Genomic DNA, 18,652 nt, shown 5'->3' with positions numbered 1-18,652 from the left:
TTTTACACTGTCGAACTCCTTTCTGATATTGCTCCACTATTTGTCGGTGCAGAATTAGGGGGATTGGTGATCCTCTTCCCATCTTTACTTCTGATAGCCGCTGCCACTCCAAGATGCTCTTTTTATACCCAGTCATGTTAATGACCTATTGCCAATTGACCTAATGAGTTGCAATTTGGTCCTCCAGCTGTTCCTTTTTTGTACCTTTAACTTTTCCAGCCTCTTATTGCCCCTGTCCCAACTTTTTTGAGATGTGTTGCTGTCATGAAATTTCAAATGAGCCAATATTTGGCAGGAAATTTCAAAATGTCTCACTTTCGACATTTGATATGTTGTCTATGTTCTATTGTCAATACAATATCAGTTTTTGAGATTTGTAAATTATTGCATTCCGTTTTTATTTACAATTTGTACTTTGTCCCAACTTTTTTGGAATCGGGGTTGTCTACAGCATCCCAACTTTTTTGGAACTGGGGTTGTACACATGAAGTTCCATAGCATGAAATTCCATAGCATTTTTCCATGTGTCTGAAGGGGATAAAATGACCTCTTCTGACTACAGAATCTGCTCAAATTTTTGTACAAGCTGTAGTAATTTCTAGATTTGACTAATAAAACTATATTCTTGTGTACCTTCATATGCAATATCTCCACTTATTGAGTATCCTTGTTCCTCGCTTGGTATTTTACTTCATTAAATAATGTCAAAATTTGCATATACACTCACCAGCCACTTTAATAGGAACTTGTTCTTGATTCTAAGATTCCTGTTCTTGGCTGGCAGTAATGAATCACAATGTTGTCTTCACTACATAAAACAGTAGGTGTATAGTTGTTCCTTATATTTGTCTGGCATGCTTGAAACAGGTACAGACTGGTCTGATTGCTACTTGTTCTTGAAACTGGTATAGGCGGTCCTTATTGCTACTTATTTTGGTTAGTTAAATCCTTGAGACTTATCTTCAATCATACATTCTGCTCTCTGCTTAATGAAGGTTATGTTGACCAGTAATGTCTTTCTTCTTTTCATAAGCCTATGATCCTGACGGGTGATGTAACGGTACATAATGTCTCTCTTCTTTCATAAAGTAGCATAGTCTAAACCAGTGATGTAATGCTTCATCGCCCATTTACATTATACATCGATAACTTAGCTTCATCAATTAAATCATCATCCAATCACATAGATACAACGCACTCTTGAATGTGAATATATACTCATGTTTGTCCTACAATAAACTGAGAAACATCTCTGAGCAGCTGTGTCTGTGTCAGTGACTGTTTGCTCCCAGATCGATCCATGAGGCAGAATCTCTTAGGTGGCAGAGGTCTACATTCCTCGATCATACTTTGTCAGTTCAACCTCCTTCAGTACACATAGATCAAAAACCTAACGAGTTTGTTTATATTTATGAAAAGCTGTTCAAGGAATGAGCTGGACTGAATAAAGACTTGACAAATAATTTTTAGAATACATAAATAGAAAGTACATCAAGACCTAACTTTATTTCACTGAGCCTGTAGTTCACTGAAAGGATCAGTTATACATAGTTTGTTGAATTGTTCAGTCTGACTGGTCCATTGAACTGGCTTTATAACTGTCTTTTTAACTGTAAGGCTAAAACTTAGTGACTCTCTTTGTGGCTTATTTTGCAGGATTGTTTTATATGAATGCTGTCCTGGTTATATGAAGCTGGAGGGGATGCGTGGCTGCCCTGCAGGTTGGTATTTCCTGATGAGGAAAAATTCCAGGAATTATTTTAGTCCTGCTTCAACATATTTCTGTTTATGCATCAGTGCCCCTTTTTGTTTAAACTGGGAAGAATGCCAAATTCACAAAGTTTTGTTAAAATTATGGGCCATGTTATGGCTGGAACTTTGGGCTGAGGCTTATCATCAGGTTATTAAATCTAGTTATTCATTAGCTATATGTCAGCTATATGTTCAGAATGGAAATGCAAAGATTGCCCCAATTTGCAAACACTGCAAATGTGCAGCAAACACTCTGTAATTTCGAACTGAAACCATTGTTATAAAATGTTTTCTTATTTTTAATCACCTTCATAAATGCATACCTAAATAAGAGCAAAATGAAAGCAACCGGATGTTTTGTCTGAAGGCATATTTTATAGATAGATAGATAGATAGATAGATAGATAGATAGATAGATAGATAGATAGATAGATAGATAGATAGATAGATAGATAGATAGATAGATATCTCAGCCATGATGAAAATAAAGCAGTTATTAGAGATCAGTGAATGAAAGAATGAATGTTTGGACACAATGGCAAGATTTGGTGAAGATTTAAGACCTTGATCTAAATAATTACCTGGTATAAATTGAATATTCTGCAGAGAGTTGACCTTAGAATTTAATATCGGATTATTTCAGGGCTGTAATGCAAAAATGAATTCATTAGTGCATCACAATCTATAATGCTGAGGTAACGAGGAACTGGGAGACAGGTGTGACAGTTCAAGATGCATTTTATTATTTTTCTACTTTCATATTTCAGTGACTTCTCTCTCACACACACACACACACACACACACACACACACACACACACACACAAAACACTTGTTGGGGAACACAACTCTCTCTTGTTACTGGCCAAATGAAGGACACACAGAAACACACATTAATAGACAGCCAGTAATTAGACACAGGTGTAACTCATCACATCTTACCTGCCGGTTCAACCTGACTCCTCGTCGTTCACAACTGACACTCGACCATGTCCTTGCTGCCATATACCCTCACCATGTGACTCAGGTCAGGCAACCATCTGGCCTGCAGCTGACTCCCGTAAGGTAGGAAAATTATTCTGCCACCACCATCTGTGCCCCGACCTGTGGGCCACCTCAAATTTAAAGACCTAAAGAGCTAAATACAAACAAGTGATCCACGTGCTGGCATCCTTCATGCAGTGGAGCCACTGGAGTGGGGCATAGTCGGAACAGAGGGTGAAAAGGTGTCCCAGCAGGTCATACGAGTGAGGACCGCCCACTTGATGGCCAAACACTCCCTCTCAATGGTGCTGTACTTAGATTCTCACACTGAGAGCCTGCAGCTGATGTATCGTAACGGGCGTTCCTCCCCTCCACTACCTGGGACAAAACTGCCCCCAGTCATCTGTCCGATGCATCGGCCTGCAAAACAAAAGGGAGAGAAAAGTTAGAAGAATGCAACAGCGGGCCCCCACACAAAACTGATTTAACCTATGCAAAAGCCTGTTCACATGGCTCAGTCCATCGGATCTGGTGCCCCTTTTTTAGTGAGGTCAGTCAGTGGGCCAATGACATTCAAAAAATTAGGCACAAACCACCTACAATAGTCAACCAGTCCCAGGAACTGGCTCACCCCCTTTTTGGTCTTAGGTCTCAGGCAGGCCACAATTGCTGCAGTCTTATCAATTTGGGGATGCACTTGCCCATGACCCAAGTGGAAGCCCAGATACTGTACTTCCACCTGCCCAATTGTACACTTCTTTGGGTTTGCTGTGAGCCCTATGTGCCTCAGTGACCTCAGGATGACCCTTAGATGTTGCAAATGCTGCTGCCAATCATTCCAATAAATAATAACTTCATCTAAATAATATTATGCACTGTGGGGGTGGAGGATTCTGTCCATGAGATGCTGAAATGTTGCTGGGGTCTCGAACAACCCGTACAGAAGGGTGACAAATTGGTGTAACCCAAACAGAGTTTGGACAATGGAATCAAGAGGATCTGCCAATATCCCTTTGTTAAATCCAGTGTAGAATAAAAGTGAGCTGTGCCTAAATGATCAAGCAATTCATCAATGCAAGGCATCAGATATACATCAAATTTAGACACTGCATTGATTTTTCTATAGTCCACACAGAACCAGACTGCCCTGTCAGTCTTGGGAACTATGACCCCTGGGCTGCTCCAGTCACTGTGCAACTCCTCAATTACCCCCATGTTGAGCATTGCCTTGTGTTCATCCTGAACCACATTTTCCTTGTGCTTATGGTGCCAATATGGGCAGCTGCCACCCCTGGGGGGAGTCTCTATGTGATGTTCTATGAGGTCATTGCAACCAGGAAGGGATGAAACACCTCGCAGAATTCCTCCTGCAACCTGATGACCTGTGCTGTCTGAGATGGTGAGAAGTGGTCTTCACAGGGGACCAGGATGAATTGGGCTGCATCTTTTGGACATGGCTCTGATCCCAGCTTCACCATCTCAGGAACTACTCTCACCAGAGCCACAGGAACCTCGCCTTGCCATGGTTTCAGGAGATTGAGGTAGTAAATTTGACATGCATCGCCCCTATCTGTGCACCTGACCCCATAGTCGACTTCCCCAATTTGCTGTATGACCTCAAAGGACCCTTGCCACTCGGCAAGTAATTTTGAGCTCAGCATGGGCAGTAAAATGAGCACTTTATCTCCCAGTGCAAATTCCCTTAGCCGTGTCCCTCAGTTGTATGGGTGGGATTGATGTTCTTGCACCTGTGGTAAATTCTCCTGTGTTATGTAACTCAGTGCATGGAATTTTGCTTTCAGGTCAAAAACATACTGAATTTCATTATTTCTTTGAGAAGTTCCCTCCTCCCAGTTTTCTCTAATGATGTTCAAGATGCCATGGGGCTTGCACCCATATAACAATTCAAATGGGGGCAATCTGATCAAGGCTTATGGGATCTCGCACATTGCAAACAAGAGAGGATCTAGCCACTTATCCCTGTTTCTAGCATCCCTGTGAACAAAATTACAAATCATGCTTTTAAGCATTTGATTAAATAATTTAACCAGCTTGTCCATTTGCAGATGGTAAACACTGGTACAAATCAATTTAATCCCCAATAATTTATACAGTTCTTTTGGAATCCCAACTCCAGAGATAATGTGAAAGAGCACCTGGGGAGCAGTTGGAGGTTAGGTGTCTTGCTCAAGGACACTTCAGCCATGATACAGAGGGAGGGGAACGTGTTATTCATTTACTCAACTCCCCTCACATTTTTCCTGCCAAGACTGCTTCTTTAACCTACAGGCCATGGCTGCCCTGATCTCCTGGGAGCTTTCACAAACAACAATCTCTAGAGTTTACACAGAATAGTGTGAAAAAAAAAAAACATTGATTGAGAGACAGTTCTGTGGGTGGAAACATCCTGTTGATAAGAAAGATCAGAGAAAAATGGCCAGATTGGTTCGAGCTGCCAAGAAAGATATAGCAACTCTTTACAACCATGGTGAGCAGAAAAGCATCTCAGCATGCAACAGCAGAAGACAACATTGGGTTCCACTCCTGCCAGCCAAGAACAGGAATCTTAGACTCAAGAACAAGTTCCTATAAAAGTGGCCGGTGAGTGTATAACCTATCCTTAATTGTGGAAAAATACAGGAAGGAAAGTGCAATGTTAGGCTCAAGGTTTTGGCCATTAATTACTCTCACTTGGTCAAATGCATGCCTAAGATTCTCATTTCATGTCTGCTCCAGCAGGAAATCCCTGGAAGGATTTCCCAAGGAGGGAGAAGGGGCGGTGCCCTCCCCCTGCTCTTGCCCAGCCAACATTGCTGCAGAATTTGCCTGTGACATGCTACTGCAGGACTCACCCACTACTAACTGTATTATTAGAGTTCTAAACCTTGGCCAATCTGTTCCCAGGATAAGTGGGTGGGTGAGGCTCGGGTTACCCACTGCCTCCACACACATGCTTTTTCCCCCCAGAAATGAATATTGACAGGCATTTGTGAACATCCCCATGTACACACTTCCTTCACCAATAGTGCATTTCCTAGTGCCCTGCATTTAATCAAGCTTTGATGAATGGAAGTCTGATTACAACCAAAATCCACCAAAGCCTGATTTATGCCCTTGCATACTCGCAGAGATGCAGTATGCTCCTACTTGATCAGGGGAAGCCTGCAGTGTGTCAGGAACATGAATCAGAATTCCCGCCACTTTGCAGAAATCCTGATTCAGGCAGATCCCAGCTTTCCTGCTGCACCAACTGACCTGCATGGACTTGCTCCTGATTTTGGTGGGCACAGACAGGTCCACCTGCGAAGAGAGAGATGGGGTTATTGGCAGCACAAAGAAGGAGAAAGGGGTGAGGAGACACAAGGAATGACACGAGTGTGGGGAATTAGTTTTGAGGGAGTTGGTCCCTGTCTCTATGGGGCTGGGATCGGGGTGGGGCAAGGAGATGGAGGGGGAGAGAATGAAGGACAGAAAGAAAGAGACATTGTAGGAACACCTGCTCCCAGAAACACCATCAGGTGGTCCTCTGCCAGCTGGACTGCCTCCTCCAGCGATGCTGCATGATGACACTGGATCCACATTGATGTTTCATTTGGTAGTTGTGTGATGAACTACTGCAGTGTCTCTCAATTAATGATTCAAGTTTCAAGAAGGTTATTGTCATATGCACAGGGATAAGGTGATGCAATGAAATTCTTACTTTGCCATTCTTCCTTTGATGTCCTTGACATCGCACTTGCCTGACAGCAACCACCATTGGCAGGCATCTCGAAGCTGCTGTGTGAAAGCAAACAGGCAGCTGACTTCACCATATGCCAGCACATGGAAGCACTGGTAATGCTCTTCTGGGCCATGGCCAACCCACTGCAGTATAGTCTGCTTCAGATCCGGGTGCTCCAGCATGCTGGTGGCCGGAAGCTGCCAAGCTGTGAGCTGGGCTTCCCTCGAAAGGAGCAGCAATAGACAGGCCACTCACTGTGAGGTTAGCCATGAGCTCACCTCCGCAACACACTCAAACAGCTCAATAAAGGCTTCTGGTTCGTCCTGCGGCCCCATCTTGACCAGCTGAACAGGAACGCTGGCCACAGGAGTGACTGCTGGAGTACCCGCTGACTGGACCAGGCTCCAGATCACCTGCCGGTCCTCCACCTTTGGCTCAAGTAGGGCCCGGAAGTACTTCCCCTGTTCGAAGGACAGCATGATGAGGTCTTAGTGCCGGCGCTGAAGGTCATTGGTGAGTGTCTGGAGGAGCTCCCTGACTGGTTAAGACTCCATGGCAGCATTTGTTCCTCACTCCTGGGTTTTGGCACCAGTGTAACAATTTTTTATGCTAAGGCAATGAGGAACTGGGAGAAAGGCACAACAGTTCAAAATGCATTTTATTATTTTTCTATTTTCACTTTTCAGTGACTTCTCGTAAACACACCACATGTATTGGAGAACACAGCTCTGTCTTTCATTTCTGGCCAACTGAAAGACACACAGAGACACACATTAATAGACACAGTAATTAAACACAGGTGTTACCTGCTGGTTCGGCCTGACTCCTCACCATTCACAGCCGACACTCAACCACACCCTCACTGCCACACAGGGGTGATGTCATTTTCGTAAGACTAGCACTTTAAGTTTGGTGTGATTTCAGTGTGTAATGATAGCAGTTCATGCATATCATTCAGAATACTTATAAAAGTCAAAAGTAGAATGTAATGTTTTACCAAATTCCACAGTGAACTGTGGACTGTTTGCAGCAGTTCATGCATATTACATGAAAACTCTGATCCAAAGCACACACTTTCTTTTGCTAGTGATTTTCCAATAAGAATTGTTTCAGAAAATTAGAACCCAAGGTAAGTTGGTTACATGAGTGACATTAACTCTATGAAGACAGAAAAAAAAACTAAGCCAATTTGAACAGCTGTTCAAATTGTTGACTTTTCATCCCTAGTAGAAGGGGAACTGGACTGGGGGTTCAAGATCTCTAATACAAAGTTGTATGAAATAACCCAGTCACAGTCAATTGAGGATACATGTCATATATGGTATCTCAAATACACTGCACATGTCTGCAGAATGCCTAATGATGCCTTACAAAAAATTGTGCTGTTCGACAAAAGGAGGAGTTGGAAGAAGGTAGAAGATCTTTTAGGGGTCAATAGACAGCAGATGGTGATGATAAAAGACGACTTTATGCAGCTGTTGGAGAGCAGGTTTACAGGCCTAAAACAGCTGTGTCCCAAGGCCGATCATGTGCCAAGAGGGAAGACATGATGATGATGATGATGTTGTATTACAAAAAAAAAAAGTGTAATGTGAATAAAATTGCTTAAATTAAATATTTTTTCTCCTTCTGTCTGCATTTTACTTTCTCCAGCTGTTCCTATTGACACCATCTATGGCACATTGGGTCTGCTGAAACTGGACATCACACAGCAGTATTCTGACCTGTCCAAGCTCAGAGAGGAGCTTGATGGAGATGGCTCTTATACTATATTTGCTCCTAGCAATGATGCCTGGGAACAATTAGATGTTGTATGTATTAAAGCAGATAGTTTTCATCTTGTAATACTTTTTATTTTAATTTCCCCTTTTTTGTCTTATTATATATACAAATGTCTTTAGTCAACATTTACTTTAATCTTTCAGTCAGCTGTATTCTAGTCCATTTTTACTCTGTTAACATTAACATTGATAATGTTGATGAAATTTATTTTCTATTATGCAGACCGCTAGAAATGCCCTTGTGAACAATGCACAGAAAGAGTTATACAACACTTTGCGTTACCACATGGTCAACAAACGTTTCCTTACAAAAGATCTGAAGAATGACATGACCCTGCAGTCAACGTACAACAAACAGGGACTGCACATCAACCACTATTCTAATGGAGTACGTATCAAAATAAACACCATGCAAAGAGCACAATATGTTGTTGTTCTGTTTGTTGAAAGAGTAGAGACAAATCCGAAGAGAAATCAGTTGTTTCATAATGAATATTATTTTATCAGTTATGAAAATTAATGCAGCCTTTTATTCATGCTTATTATTCAGTGACATATTTTAAAAACCCTGAGATATCCATAATTTGTTCTTTGGGAAAACCTTACATGATTTAAAATATCCATTATTTTTTAAACAGATGACACCCTATATACTTTTTCTACAAATGTGTAACTCAAGCATCCTTCTAATACATAATATTCTTCTTGTGCTGTAGCGCTATACTGTAATTATTAAATTATACATTGTATAGGTGTATATGGTGTATCTATCTTTATATTTCTTTTCTTTTTTACTTGTTACGTTTGTTAGAAATATTTAGGTGTTTTTTTTATTTTATTTTATTTTTTTATAAGTGTTGAACAAAAGAGACCAAAAACCATTTTGGTCAGGATTGTTCATCTGATTGTTGTTCTGTGGTCTGCAGGTTGTGACAGTTAACTGTGCCAGGATCATTCATGCCAACCAGGTGTCCACAAATGGAGTGGTACATGTAATTGACCGTGTCATCAGTGCAGTGGGAAATAGCATCAGGGATGTCATTCAAAGCAATGAGGAACTCAGCTTACTGCATGTACGTGTTGTGGCCTACACTATTACACATTTGCGTCCATTTTTTTTTTTACATTAATATTCACTTTTAAGTCATTAATTTTAGTTTTTGAATAAAAAAAAGTACCCCTATTTTACAATTTAAAGAATTCCAGAATATCACAAATTAAATTGTGGGTGTATACTCAAAAAATACAAACAATGCTAAAGCAAGAGAAAACATTTTTTTTGCCCTCATAGTTTCACATGCACACTTCTGCACTCATACATGTATGCATTTGCATACACTCTTAAAAAGGTGTTAAAACTGACACAAACTGTGTTAAATTCTTACACATCAATGGGTAAGTGTTGGTTCAGTGCTTGTTGTGTTAATTTTGACACATTCATTGTATAAGTTATTTTAAAATAGTGAATACATCAGGAAGGTTAACACGAAAATGTGTAGACGTGTAATATTAACACATTATGTGCTGTCCTTGGCTACACACATTTTATTTAAAAAAATGCCTAAAACCCAACAAACAACAAAAAAAAGTGTTATGTAACACAAAATTAGGTAATGACAATAATACACGATTTATGACTTCAACACATTTATTATCATGAAGGATTAACAATTAGATTCACAGAATAACCCACAATAAGATTCACAGAAATCAAACTGCAGAATATAACATAAATTCATAGAATTGAATTTTATAGAATTTCAGCAATAATAAAGGAAAATGCCCAACGTAGGACAATACAGTTACTTTTCCAATTTCATTAGGCAACATGACACAAACTACATTTCACTAATTTCAAAACTTTGTATCTTGGATTGATGTAGATCTGATCATCCAAGGACTCAGGAATCACTGACTGAGGATCATCTTCAGATTGGTCCATTTGCTGCATAATAAATTAATAAAATATTAACATTTAGACAGATAGCAGCCACTTTTTTAACAGTATATTTTTACAGAAAGCATTAGTTGATGTCACAGCTCACCCCCCCAACATAAAAATTTTATTCACATTCATACAGCAACATCCTTACAAATCTGTATTATATTTTCTGAAATGCATTTTTATTAAAAGGAATGCTGCCATGGGAAATAATTGGATTAAGCTAGTCATAGCTATATGAGGTAGATCTTTGCTAGCTATACAGCAAAGTTAGATAGTTATCAAGAAGAAGAAGAAAAAAAAACATTCCCGCCTCATGATGCTGAATAATTAGTAGTTCTAGCCAGGCTCTTTAATAATACCTAGTACAAACTAAATGCTAATAAAATGGCACACAACTACATAAAATATCTCACAAGTTAAAGTTCTATCTTGCAAGATGAGCAATAATACTTTTGAAAAAACATCTCCCTGCTGTATTTGTGCCATGTAAATTAGCTGCCTGTGCCATTTTGACATTAAAGTTAGCAAATTTGTCTAAACGCCCAACATTAATACTGAGTAAAATACAAAGTCTAATGGTTCTTTTAGAAACCAAACTACACCAGTATTAAAAATAACAGCAGCACATATTTTTGAATGTAAATATATGCTGAGAAATGATTTTAAAATGCCATTAAAGTGGCAGTTTCAACATTATACAGCTCTCATGATACTTATTGCACACACTGGCCAAAGTCACTGGATATTAGCATTACCCAGCATCATCATGCACGAAACATGCGCCAAATCCAATTAACTACAACTGTAACTACAACATAAACCAACTTTTACCTGCTTCAAGAGCACAATGAATACAGTTGTAAAAACAAGTAGCAAGCTAATATTATTCAAACTAAAGACAGCAAGAACTAGTGTGAATGTAACATTAGTATAGGTAATCGTATGGGGCCGAGTAAAATTAAGGATTAATTTCACAAGTGATTTCAAAGTTTTGAAAATTGACCGAGTCACGAAGCGACGAGGGCAATTTCAAAACTTTGAAATCACGAGTGAAATTGATCCTTAATTTTACTGTACGAGGAACCATACGATTAGTTGTTTATAATATATAGGGCCAAATTCATACTTCGGAAGCCATTCAAGTTCACAACATTTGTCATTCACGTTTTCTGAACCAATCAGGGCACAAGACTATCTTGCACGTTTGAATCAGTTTCTAAAGCGTCTTTCATCATGACACGGCGACACAACACGAGGATTTTGAAAGTGGTTTACAAAATTTTATTGGAACTTCTTTACAAAAGCCATTTTGTTGACAAAATTTGCTCATTTTTGTAACCGTAACCAAGCAATGAACTAGCCAATGGTATTTCAGAAATACGGCCCAATGTTAAGGAAAAAAGCCCTCCTTGATTGACCAATCAGAATTGAGTAATTTGGCCCTATGTATTATAACTTGAGTAACCCCATGATTTAAAATTCCCCCACTGAAATCCCTCACCCGAGTTACTGTTATTCCACTGAATGCCAGGGGGTTGTAATCAGGGGTCTTCAATCTTATCCTCAAAGGGATAAGATTGATGTAGTAGTTTGGATTAATGTAGTATTGTAGACTAGCTTCTAAATGGCTGGTGTTAGCAGTGTTATTTAGATTGTCTTTGAAAAATGGAGAGGATGTTCAGAAGCATTCAATGACCATTGAGCTGCAGATTTATTTATTTATTTATTTATTTATTTATTTTTAAGCGACTCATAGTGAAATGATTCCAATATAAAATATGATATTTATGTACAACAGTATCCAATAAAATGAAAATTAAATGGCGAATTGATGTTAGACTACGGGCTAGCTTGTGTTAAAAAAAAAAAAAACCACCTGACACTGCGTATGCATAGAGCTGATCGGTCGACACATTGTGTTGAATATTGTGAACAAATTCACAGGTTGTGCTAGTTTTAAAATTACACATAACTATGTGTATAAACAAAAAAGCTGAATTCTTCCAACACAGTTTTATTTAATATTGACACAAAATGTGTCAATAGAGTGCGACACATAATTTGTGTAATTTTTATTTCTTTTTTACACATTCATTCTAAGAAGATAGTTCATGGTTAATAATGTAATGTTTATGTTGACCATGTGGTAGTGGTCAAGATATACCGCATAGTAACTCAATTTGTAGATCATTCCCATCTTAACTTTTAAATTATTTCTGCTCAAATTGTTGAATAGATTTAAAGACATTCTGTAAGCTAGAAAAGATAAATAGAAAGTAACTTTAAAAGGACACTATGTATCGTGAAATGTTCAAAGTTTTTCCTTTCTATGAATGGTGTTCTAATACGCATTCATCTTATCTAAACAAACCAAAATTCACTGTGTAATATTTATTAATTCTGCCTATGTAATCCTGAGTCTTGTTAATGAATTATGAAATAAAATAAATTAAATATATAAGAAGATATTGTTAATAGAATATGAAAACTGTTCGCAGTGACTGAAATGAGACATACAGTGGTATGCAAAAGTTTGGGCACCCCTGGTCAAAATTGCTGTTACTGTGAACAGTTAAGCAAGTTGTAGATGAAATGATCTCCAGAAGGCATAAAGTTAAAGATGACTCATTCCCTTTATATTTTAAGCAAAAACTATTTTTTTATTTTCATCTTTTACATTTTCAAAATTACAAAAAAGGAAAAGGGCCCAAAGCAAAAGTTTGGGCACCCTGCATAGTTAGTACCTAGTAACACCCCCTTTGACGAGTATCACAGCTTGTAAACACTTTTTGTAGCCAGCTAATAATCTTTCAGTTCTTACCTGGGGGATTTTCACACATTCGTCCTTGCAAAAGGCTTCCAGTTCTACAAGAGTCTTGGGCTGTCTTGCATGCACTGCTCTTTTGAGCGCTATCCACAGATTTTCAATGATGTTTAGGTCAGGGGACTGTGAGGGCCCGGGCAAAACCTTCAGCTTGTGCCTCTTGAGGTATTTCATTGTAGATTTTGAGGTGTGTTTTGGATCATCGTCTTATTGTAGGACCCATCCTCTTTTTAACTTCAACTTTTTTACAGATGGTGTGATGTTTGCTTCCAGAATTTGCTGGTATTTATTTGAATCCATGCTTCTCTTGACCAATGAAATGTGCCCTGTGCCACTGGCTGCAACACAACCCTAAAGCATGATTGATCCACACCCATGCTTCAGAGTTGGAGAGGTGTTCTTTTCTTAGAATTTGGCACCCTTTTTTCTCCAAACATACCTTTGCACATTGTGGCCAAAAAGTTCTATTTTGATTTCATCAGTCCACAGGACTTGTTTCCAGAATGCATCAGGCTTATTTAGATGTTCATTTGCAAACTTCAGATGCTGAATTTTGTGGCTAGGACACAGGAAAGGTTTTCTTCTGATGACTCTCCCATGAAGGTCATATTTGTTCAGGTGTCGCTGCATAGTAGAACAGTGCACCGCCACTCCAGGGTCTGCTAAATCTTTCTGAAGGTCTTTGCAGTCAAACAGGGGTTTTTATTTGCCTTTCTAGCAATCCAACGAGCAGTTCTTTCGGAAAGTTTTCTTCATCTTCCAGACATCACCTTGATCTCCACTGTTTCTTTTAACTGCCACTTCTTAATAACGTTAGAATCTGAGGAAACAGCTACCTGAAAACACTTTGCTACGTTCTTGTAGCCTTCTCCTGTTTTGTGAGCATCAATTATTTTATTATTCAGAATGTGAGGGAGTTGCTTAGAACAGCCCATGGCTGTTGATTTTAGGGACAAGTTTGAGGAGTCAGAGAATTTATACAGCTTTGAAATCTGCATCATCTGACCTTTCCTAATGAAGAATTTGAACAAGCCACAGCTCAGTAAGCTAATTAAAGTCTGGAACCTTGGTAAAAGTTACCTGAGAACTCAATGTATTAGGGTGCCCAAACTTTCGCATGGTGTTCCTTTTCTTTTTTCACTCTCCAATTGTACAAAACAAAAGTAATACACAAATCTTGCAGAAAATGCTGAAAAGAAATGTATCGTCTTTACCTTTATGCCTTTTGGTGATCAGTTCATCTTCTGCTCACTTCACGGTAACAGAAATTTTCAGTAAGGGTGCCCAAACTTTTGCATACCACTGTAATTAGTATATTTTTTATTACATGACATTTAGCAGATGCTCTTACCCAGAGTGATGTACAATGAATGCAAAAGTCAGGTACATGAAGTGCTGAACTTCAAAACAAGAAAGTTCTAGTGCCAACTGAACAAGTGACAACAATATCTAGTGTAATAGTCTGTTGAGGTATTAATACTCAAACAGCCAAGGAAACAAACCAACCATATAAAGTACAACTACAGTGGTGCTTGAAAGTTTGTGAACCCTTTAGAATTTTCTATATTTCTGCATAAATATGACCTAAAACAACATCAGATTTTCACACAAGTCCTTAAAGTAGATAAAGAGAACCCAGTTAAACAAATGAGACAAAAATATTATACTTGGTCATTTATTTATTGAGGAAAATGATCCAATATTACATATCTGTGAGTGGCAAAAGTATGTGAACCTTTGTTTTCAGTATCTGGTGTGACCCCCTTGTGCAGCAATAACTGCAACTAACGTTTCCAGTAACTGTTGATTAGTCCTGCACACCGGCTTGGAGGAATTTTAGCCCATTCCTCTGTACAGAACAGCTTCAACTCTGGGACGTTGGTGGGTTTCCTCACATGAACTGCTCGCTTCAGGTCCTTCCACAACATTTTGATTGGATTAACATCAGGACTTTGACTTGGCCATTCCAAAACATTAACTTTATTCTTCTTTAACCATTCTTTGGTAGAACGACTTGTGTGCTTAGGGTCGTTGTCTTGCTGCATGACCCACCTTCTCTTGAGATTCAGTTCATGGACAGATGTCCTGACATTTTCCTTTAGAATTCGCTGATATAATTCAGAATTCATTATTCCATCAATGATGGCAAGCTGTCCTGGCCCAGATGCAGCAAAACAGGCCTAAACCATGAACTACCACCACCATGCTTCACAGATGGGATAAGGTTCTTATACTGGAATGCAGTGTTTTCCTTTCTCCAAACATAACGCTTCTCATTAAAACCAAAAAGTTCTATTTTGGTCTCATCCGTCCACAAAACATTTTCCCAATAGCCTTCTGGCTTGTCCATGTGATCTTTAGCAAACTGCAGATGAGCAGCAATGTTCTTTTTGGAGAGCAGTGGCTTTCTCCTTGCAACCCTGCCATGTACACCATTGTTGTTCAGTGTTCTCCTGATGGTGGACTCATGAACATTAGTATTATCCAATGTGAGAGAGGCCTTCAGTTGCTTAGAAGTTACCCCGGGGTCCTTTGTGACCTCACCAACTATTACACGCCTTGCTCTTGGAGTGATCTTTGTTGGTTGACCACTCCTGGGGAGGGTAACAATGGTCTTGAATTTCCTCCATTTGTACACAATCTTTCTGACTGTGGATTGGTGAATCCAAACTCTTGAGAGATAATTTTGTAACCTTGTCCAGCCTAATGAGCATCAGCAATGCTTTTTCTGAGGTCCTCAGAAATCTCCTTTGTTTGTGCCATGATACACTTCCACAAACATGTGTTGTGAAGATCAGTCTTTGATAGATCCCTGTTCTTTAAATAAAACAGGGTGCCCACTCACACCTGATTGTCATCCCATTGATTGAAAACACCTGACTTTAATTTCTAGCTAATCCTAGAGGTTCACATACTTTTGCCACTCACAGATATGTAATATTGGATCATTTTCTTCAATAAATAAATGACCAAGTATAATGTTTTTGTCTCATTTGTTTAACTGGGTTCTCTTTATCTACTTTTAGGACTTATGTGAAAATCTGATGATGTTTTAGGTCATATTATGGAAAAATATAGAAAATTCTAAAGGGTTCACAAACTTTCAAGCACCACTGTAAATAGAGAACTCAAACGGTCCCTAGGCTAGACAGTAAACAACCTGGGTTGGTCTAGACTGAAAAAAGGACACCATGTCCTTTTATCTATTTATCTTTTATTTAAGATAAAATTAAAATCGTGAAGTACAAATTTTAATACTAACAGTATTAATTAGTACATAATGCTAATACCATATTCTGCTGTCTGTGTAGGAAACTGCTAACGTGGAATCAAGCTTATTAGAGCGACTCGGCAAACCTGGACACTATACTCTCTTTGCTCCAACCAATAAGGCCTTTGAACAGTTGGACAGTGGCTTCCTTGAACGGCTCAAAAATGACAAGACTGCGCTTCAAGGTAAATGCTTGGCATACTGACAAATAGAGACATTAATACCTGGTAGTTATCAATCATAACTACACTTTAAAAGATCTGTCTAGGATTGAATCAGGGTTTCCTTGAATTTAACACAGCACTGTTTTTAGACGCTCTTTCACTGTTGAGGTATGTACACCGAATAAAGGCACTTTAGGAAAAGAGTCTTTTGCTCTTATTCCTTGACAGATTCTAAAGGTTTACGTCACCTGTTTCTAATGACATGAATGCAGATCACTTAAAGCCATGTTACATTTTCAGACAGTGGACAAACAGCAGCTCTAACCACAGTCTCTGGGTCGTCCAAAGTCAAGATATTCTGATCTCATTCTCTGCTCCTGGCAGGAAATGCTTAAACAGTGCTGTAACTTGATAAACAATTTTTTTTTTTTTGCGGGTTGCTTATCCAAAATTGTTTTCCCACCACAACCAAAAATTTGAATGAAAGTGTAAATCCAACAACTGCAAAAGATATTCTGAGAATGAATTAATAACTAACATTTAAAAAGTAAGAGAAGTAGGAATGTGAAACTAAGACGAATGAGAATTTATTATTTATAATGTATTGTTTTGTTTTCAGGGTGGCACGGTGGTGTAGTGGTTAGCACTGTTTCCTCACAGCAAGAAGGTCCTGGGTTCAAGCCTAGCGGCCAATGTGGGCCTTTCTGTGTGGAGTTTGCATGTTCTCCCCGTGCCTGCATGGGTTTCCTTTGAGTGCTCCGGTTTCCCCCACAGTCCAAAGACATGCAGGTTAGGCTAATTGGTGGCTCTAAATTGACTGTCGGTGTGAATAGTTGTTTGTCTCTCTGTGTCAGCCCTGTGATAACCTGGCGACTTGTCCAGGGTGTACCCCGCCTCTTGCCCATAGTCAGCTGGGATAGGCTCCAGCTTGCCTGTGACCCTATACTGTACAGGATAAGCGGCTACAGATGATTGATGGTTGTTTTGTTTCATTTATTTATCTATTCATTTATTTAAAAGCAAGGCAGCATGGTGGTAGAGTAAGTAGCACTGCTGACTCACAGCTCCAGTGTACGAACCTGTTTGTGTGGAGTTTCACATGCTCACATAGGCTTCCTCTGGTTTCTCCAATTTCCTCACACTGTTTAAAAACATGCAGCTAGGCAGTGTTGGCTATGCTAAATTGACCCTAAGTGATGTGAATGGTGCTCTGTGCTAGACTGTAGTCTCATTGAACTGAATTCTCCTGCCTTGCGCCCAGTGTTACCAGGATTGGTTCTGAACTTGAATGATGATGAATTAAATTTAAAAGTAAATGATTTGTAGTTATGACCTGGTTTTTCCATTGAAAATGTGAACTTAGGGCAGAAACACTTTGAGAAGTTATATTTTCAGTTCCTTTGTTACAGATCCAGTTCAGCTTTATTTATTTATTTATTTATATGTAGACATGAAATAGAAATGTCCATCCATCCATTATCAATAACCGCTTATCCTGTGCAGGGTTGCAGGCAAGCTGGAGTCTATCCCAGCTAACGATGGGCGAGAGGCGGGGTACACCCTGGACTAGTCGCCAGGTTATTGCAGGGGTGACACAGAGACAAACAACCATTCACACTCACAGTCAATTTAGAGCCACCAATTAGCCTAACCTGCATGTTTTTGGACTGTGGGGGAAACCAGAGCACCCGGAAGAAACCCACACAGACACGGGGGGGGGGGGACCGTGCAAACTCCACACAAAAAGACCCTTGTCGGCCACTGGACTCGAACCCAGAACCCTTTTGCTGTGAGGCGACAGTGCTAACCACTACACCACTGTACCACCAAACAGAAATGCTATTGAACTTATAGTTTTTCATCATTGTATTAAATGTGCCACTATTATTTGCAGACTTTGTTATGAAAATGAAATCACACAATAGTGCATTCTGAAAAGATTTTCAAAATCCATATGTAATTTTGTCCATATCCCCCCTATCCGAAATATAAAATAGACTTAAGCATATTTTTCCTGCCGGTCTTTATTAAAAATTGTTTGTGTTTGCATTAACCCCTCTATTGTGTCAGAAATGCTGATGTGGACCTGTAGCAATGTTTCAGTGTTAGATAATAATGTTAAACCATGATGAAAAGTTCACCTGCCAACTGAAGAGATAGGAATGAGTGGTGAGGGAATTGATGCAGCAGAAGGATTCGTTATTTCAGAGC

General features: G+C 39.3%; 1 protein-coding gene across 1 annotated transcript in view; it reads left to right on the top strand.

Annotated features, from left to right (window-relative positions):
- Positions 1-18,652, top strand: part of postna (periostin, osteoblast specific factor a) — a 105,464-nt gene that overhangs the window by 25,959 nt on the left and 60,853 nt on the right. The window contains exons 3-7 of the mRNA XM_060909187.1: positions 1,657-1,721; positions 8,110-8,267; positions 8,461-8,625; positions 9,164-9,310; positions 16,318-16,462. Coding sequence (XP_060765170.1) covers positions 1,657-1,721; positions 8,110-8,267; positions 8,461-8,625; positions 9,164-9,310; positions 16,318-16,462 — 680 coding nt within the window. The remainder of the gene's footprint in view (positions 1-1,656; positions 1,722-8,109; positions 8,268-8,460; positions 8,626-9,163; positions 9,311-16,317; positions 16,463-18,652) is intronic.

Source organism: Neoarius graeffei, chromosome 25, assembly GCF_027579695.1.
Source record: "Neoarius graeffei isolate fNeoGra1 chromosome 25, fNeoGra1.pri, whole genome shotgun sequence".
Lineage (NCBI taxonomy): Eukaryota > Metazoa > Chordata > Actinopteri > Siluriformes > Ariidae > Neoarius > Neoarius graeffei.
Note: the sequence above shows the minus strand (reverse complement) of the source record. Positions and strands in the feature narration are given on the sequence as shown.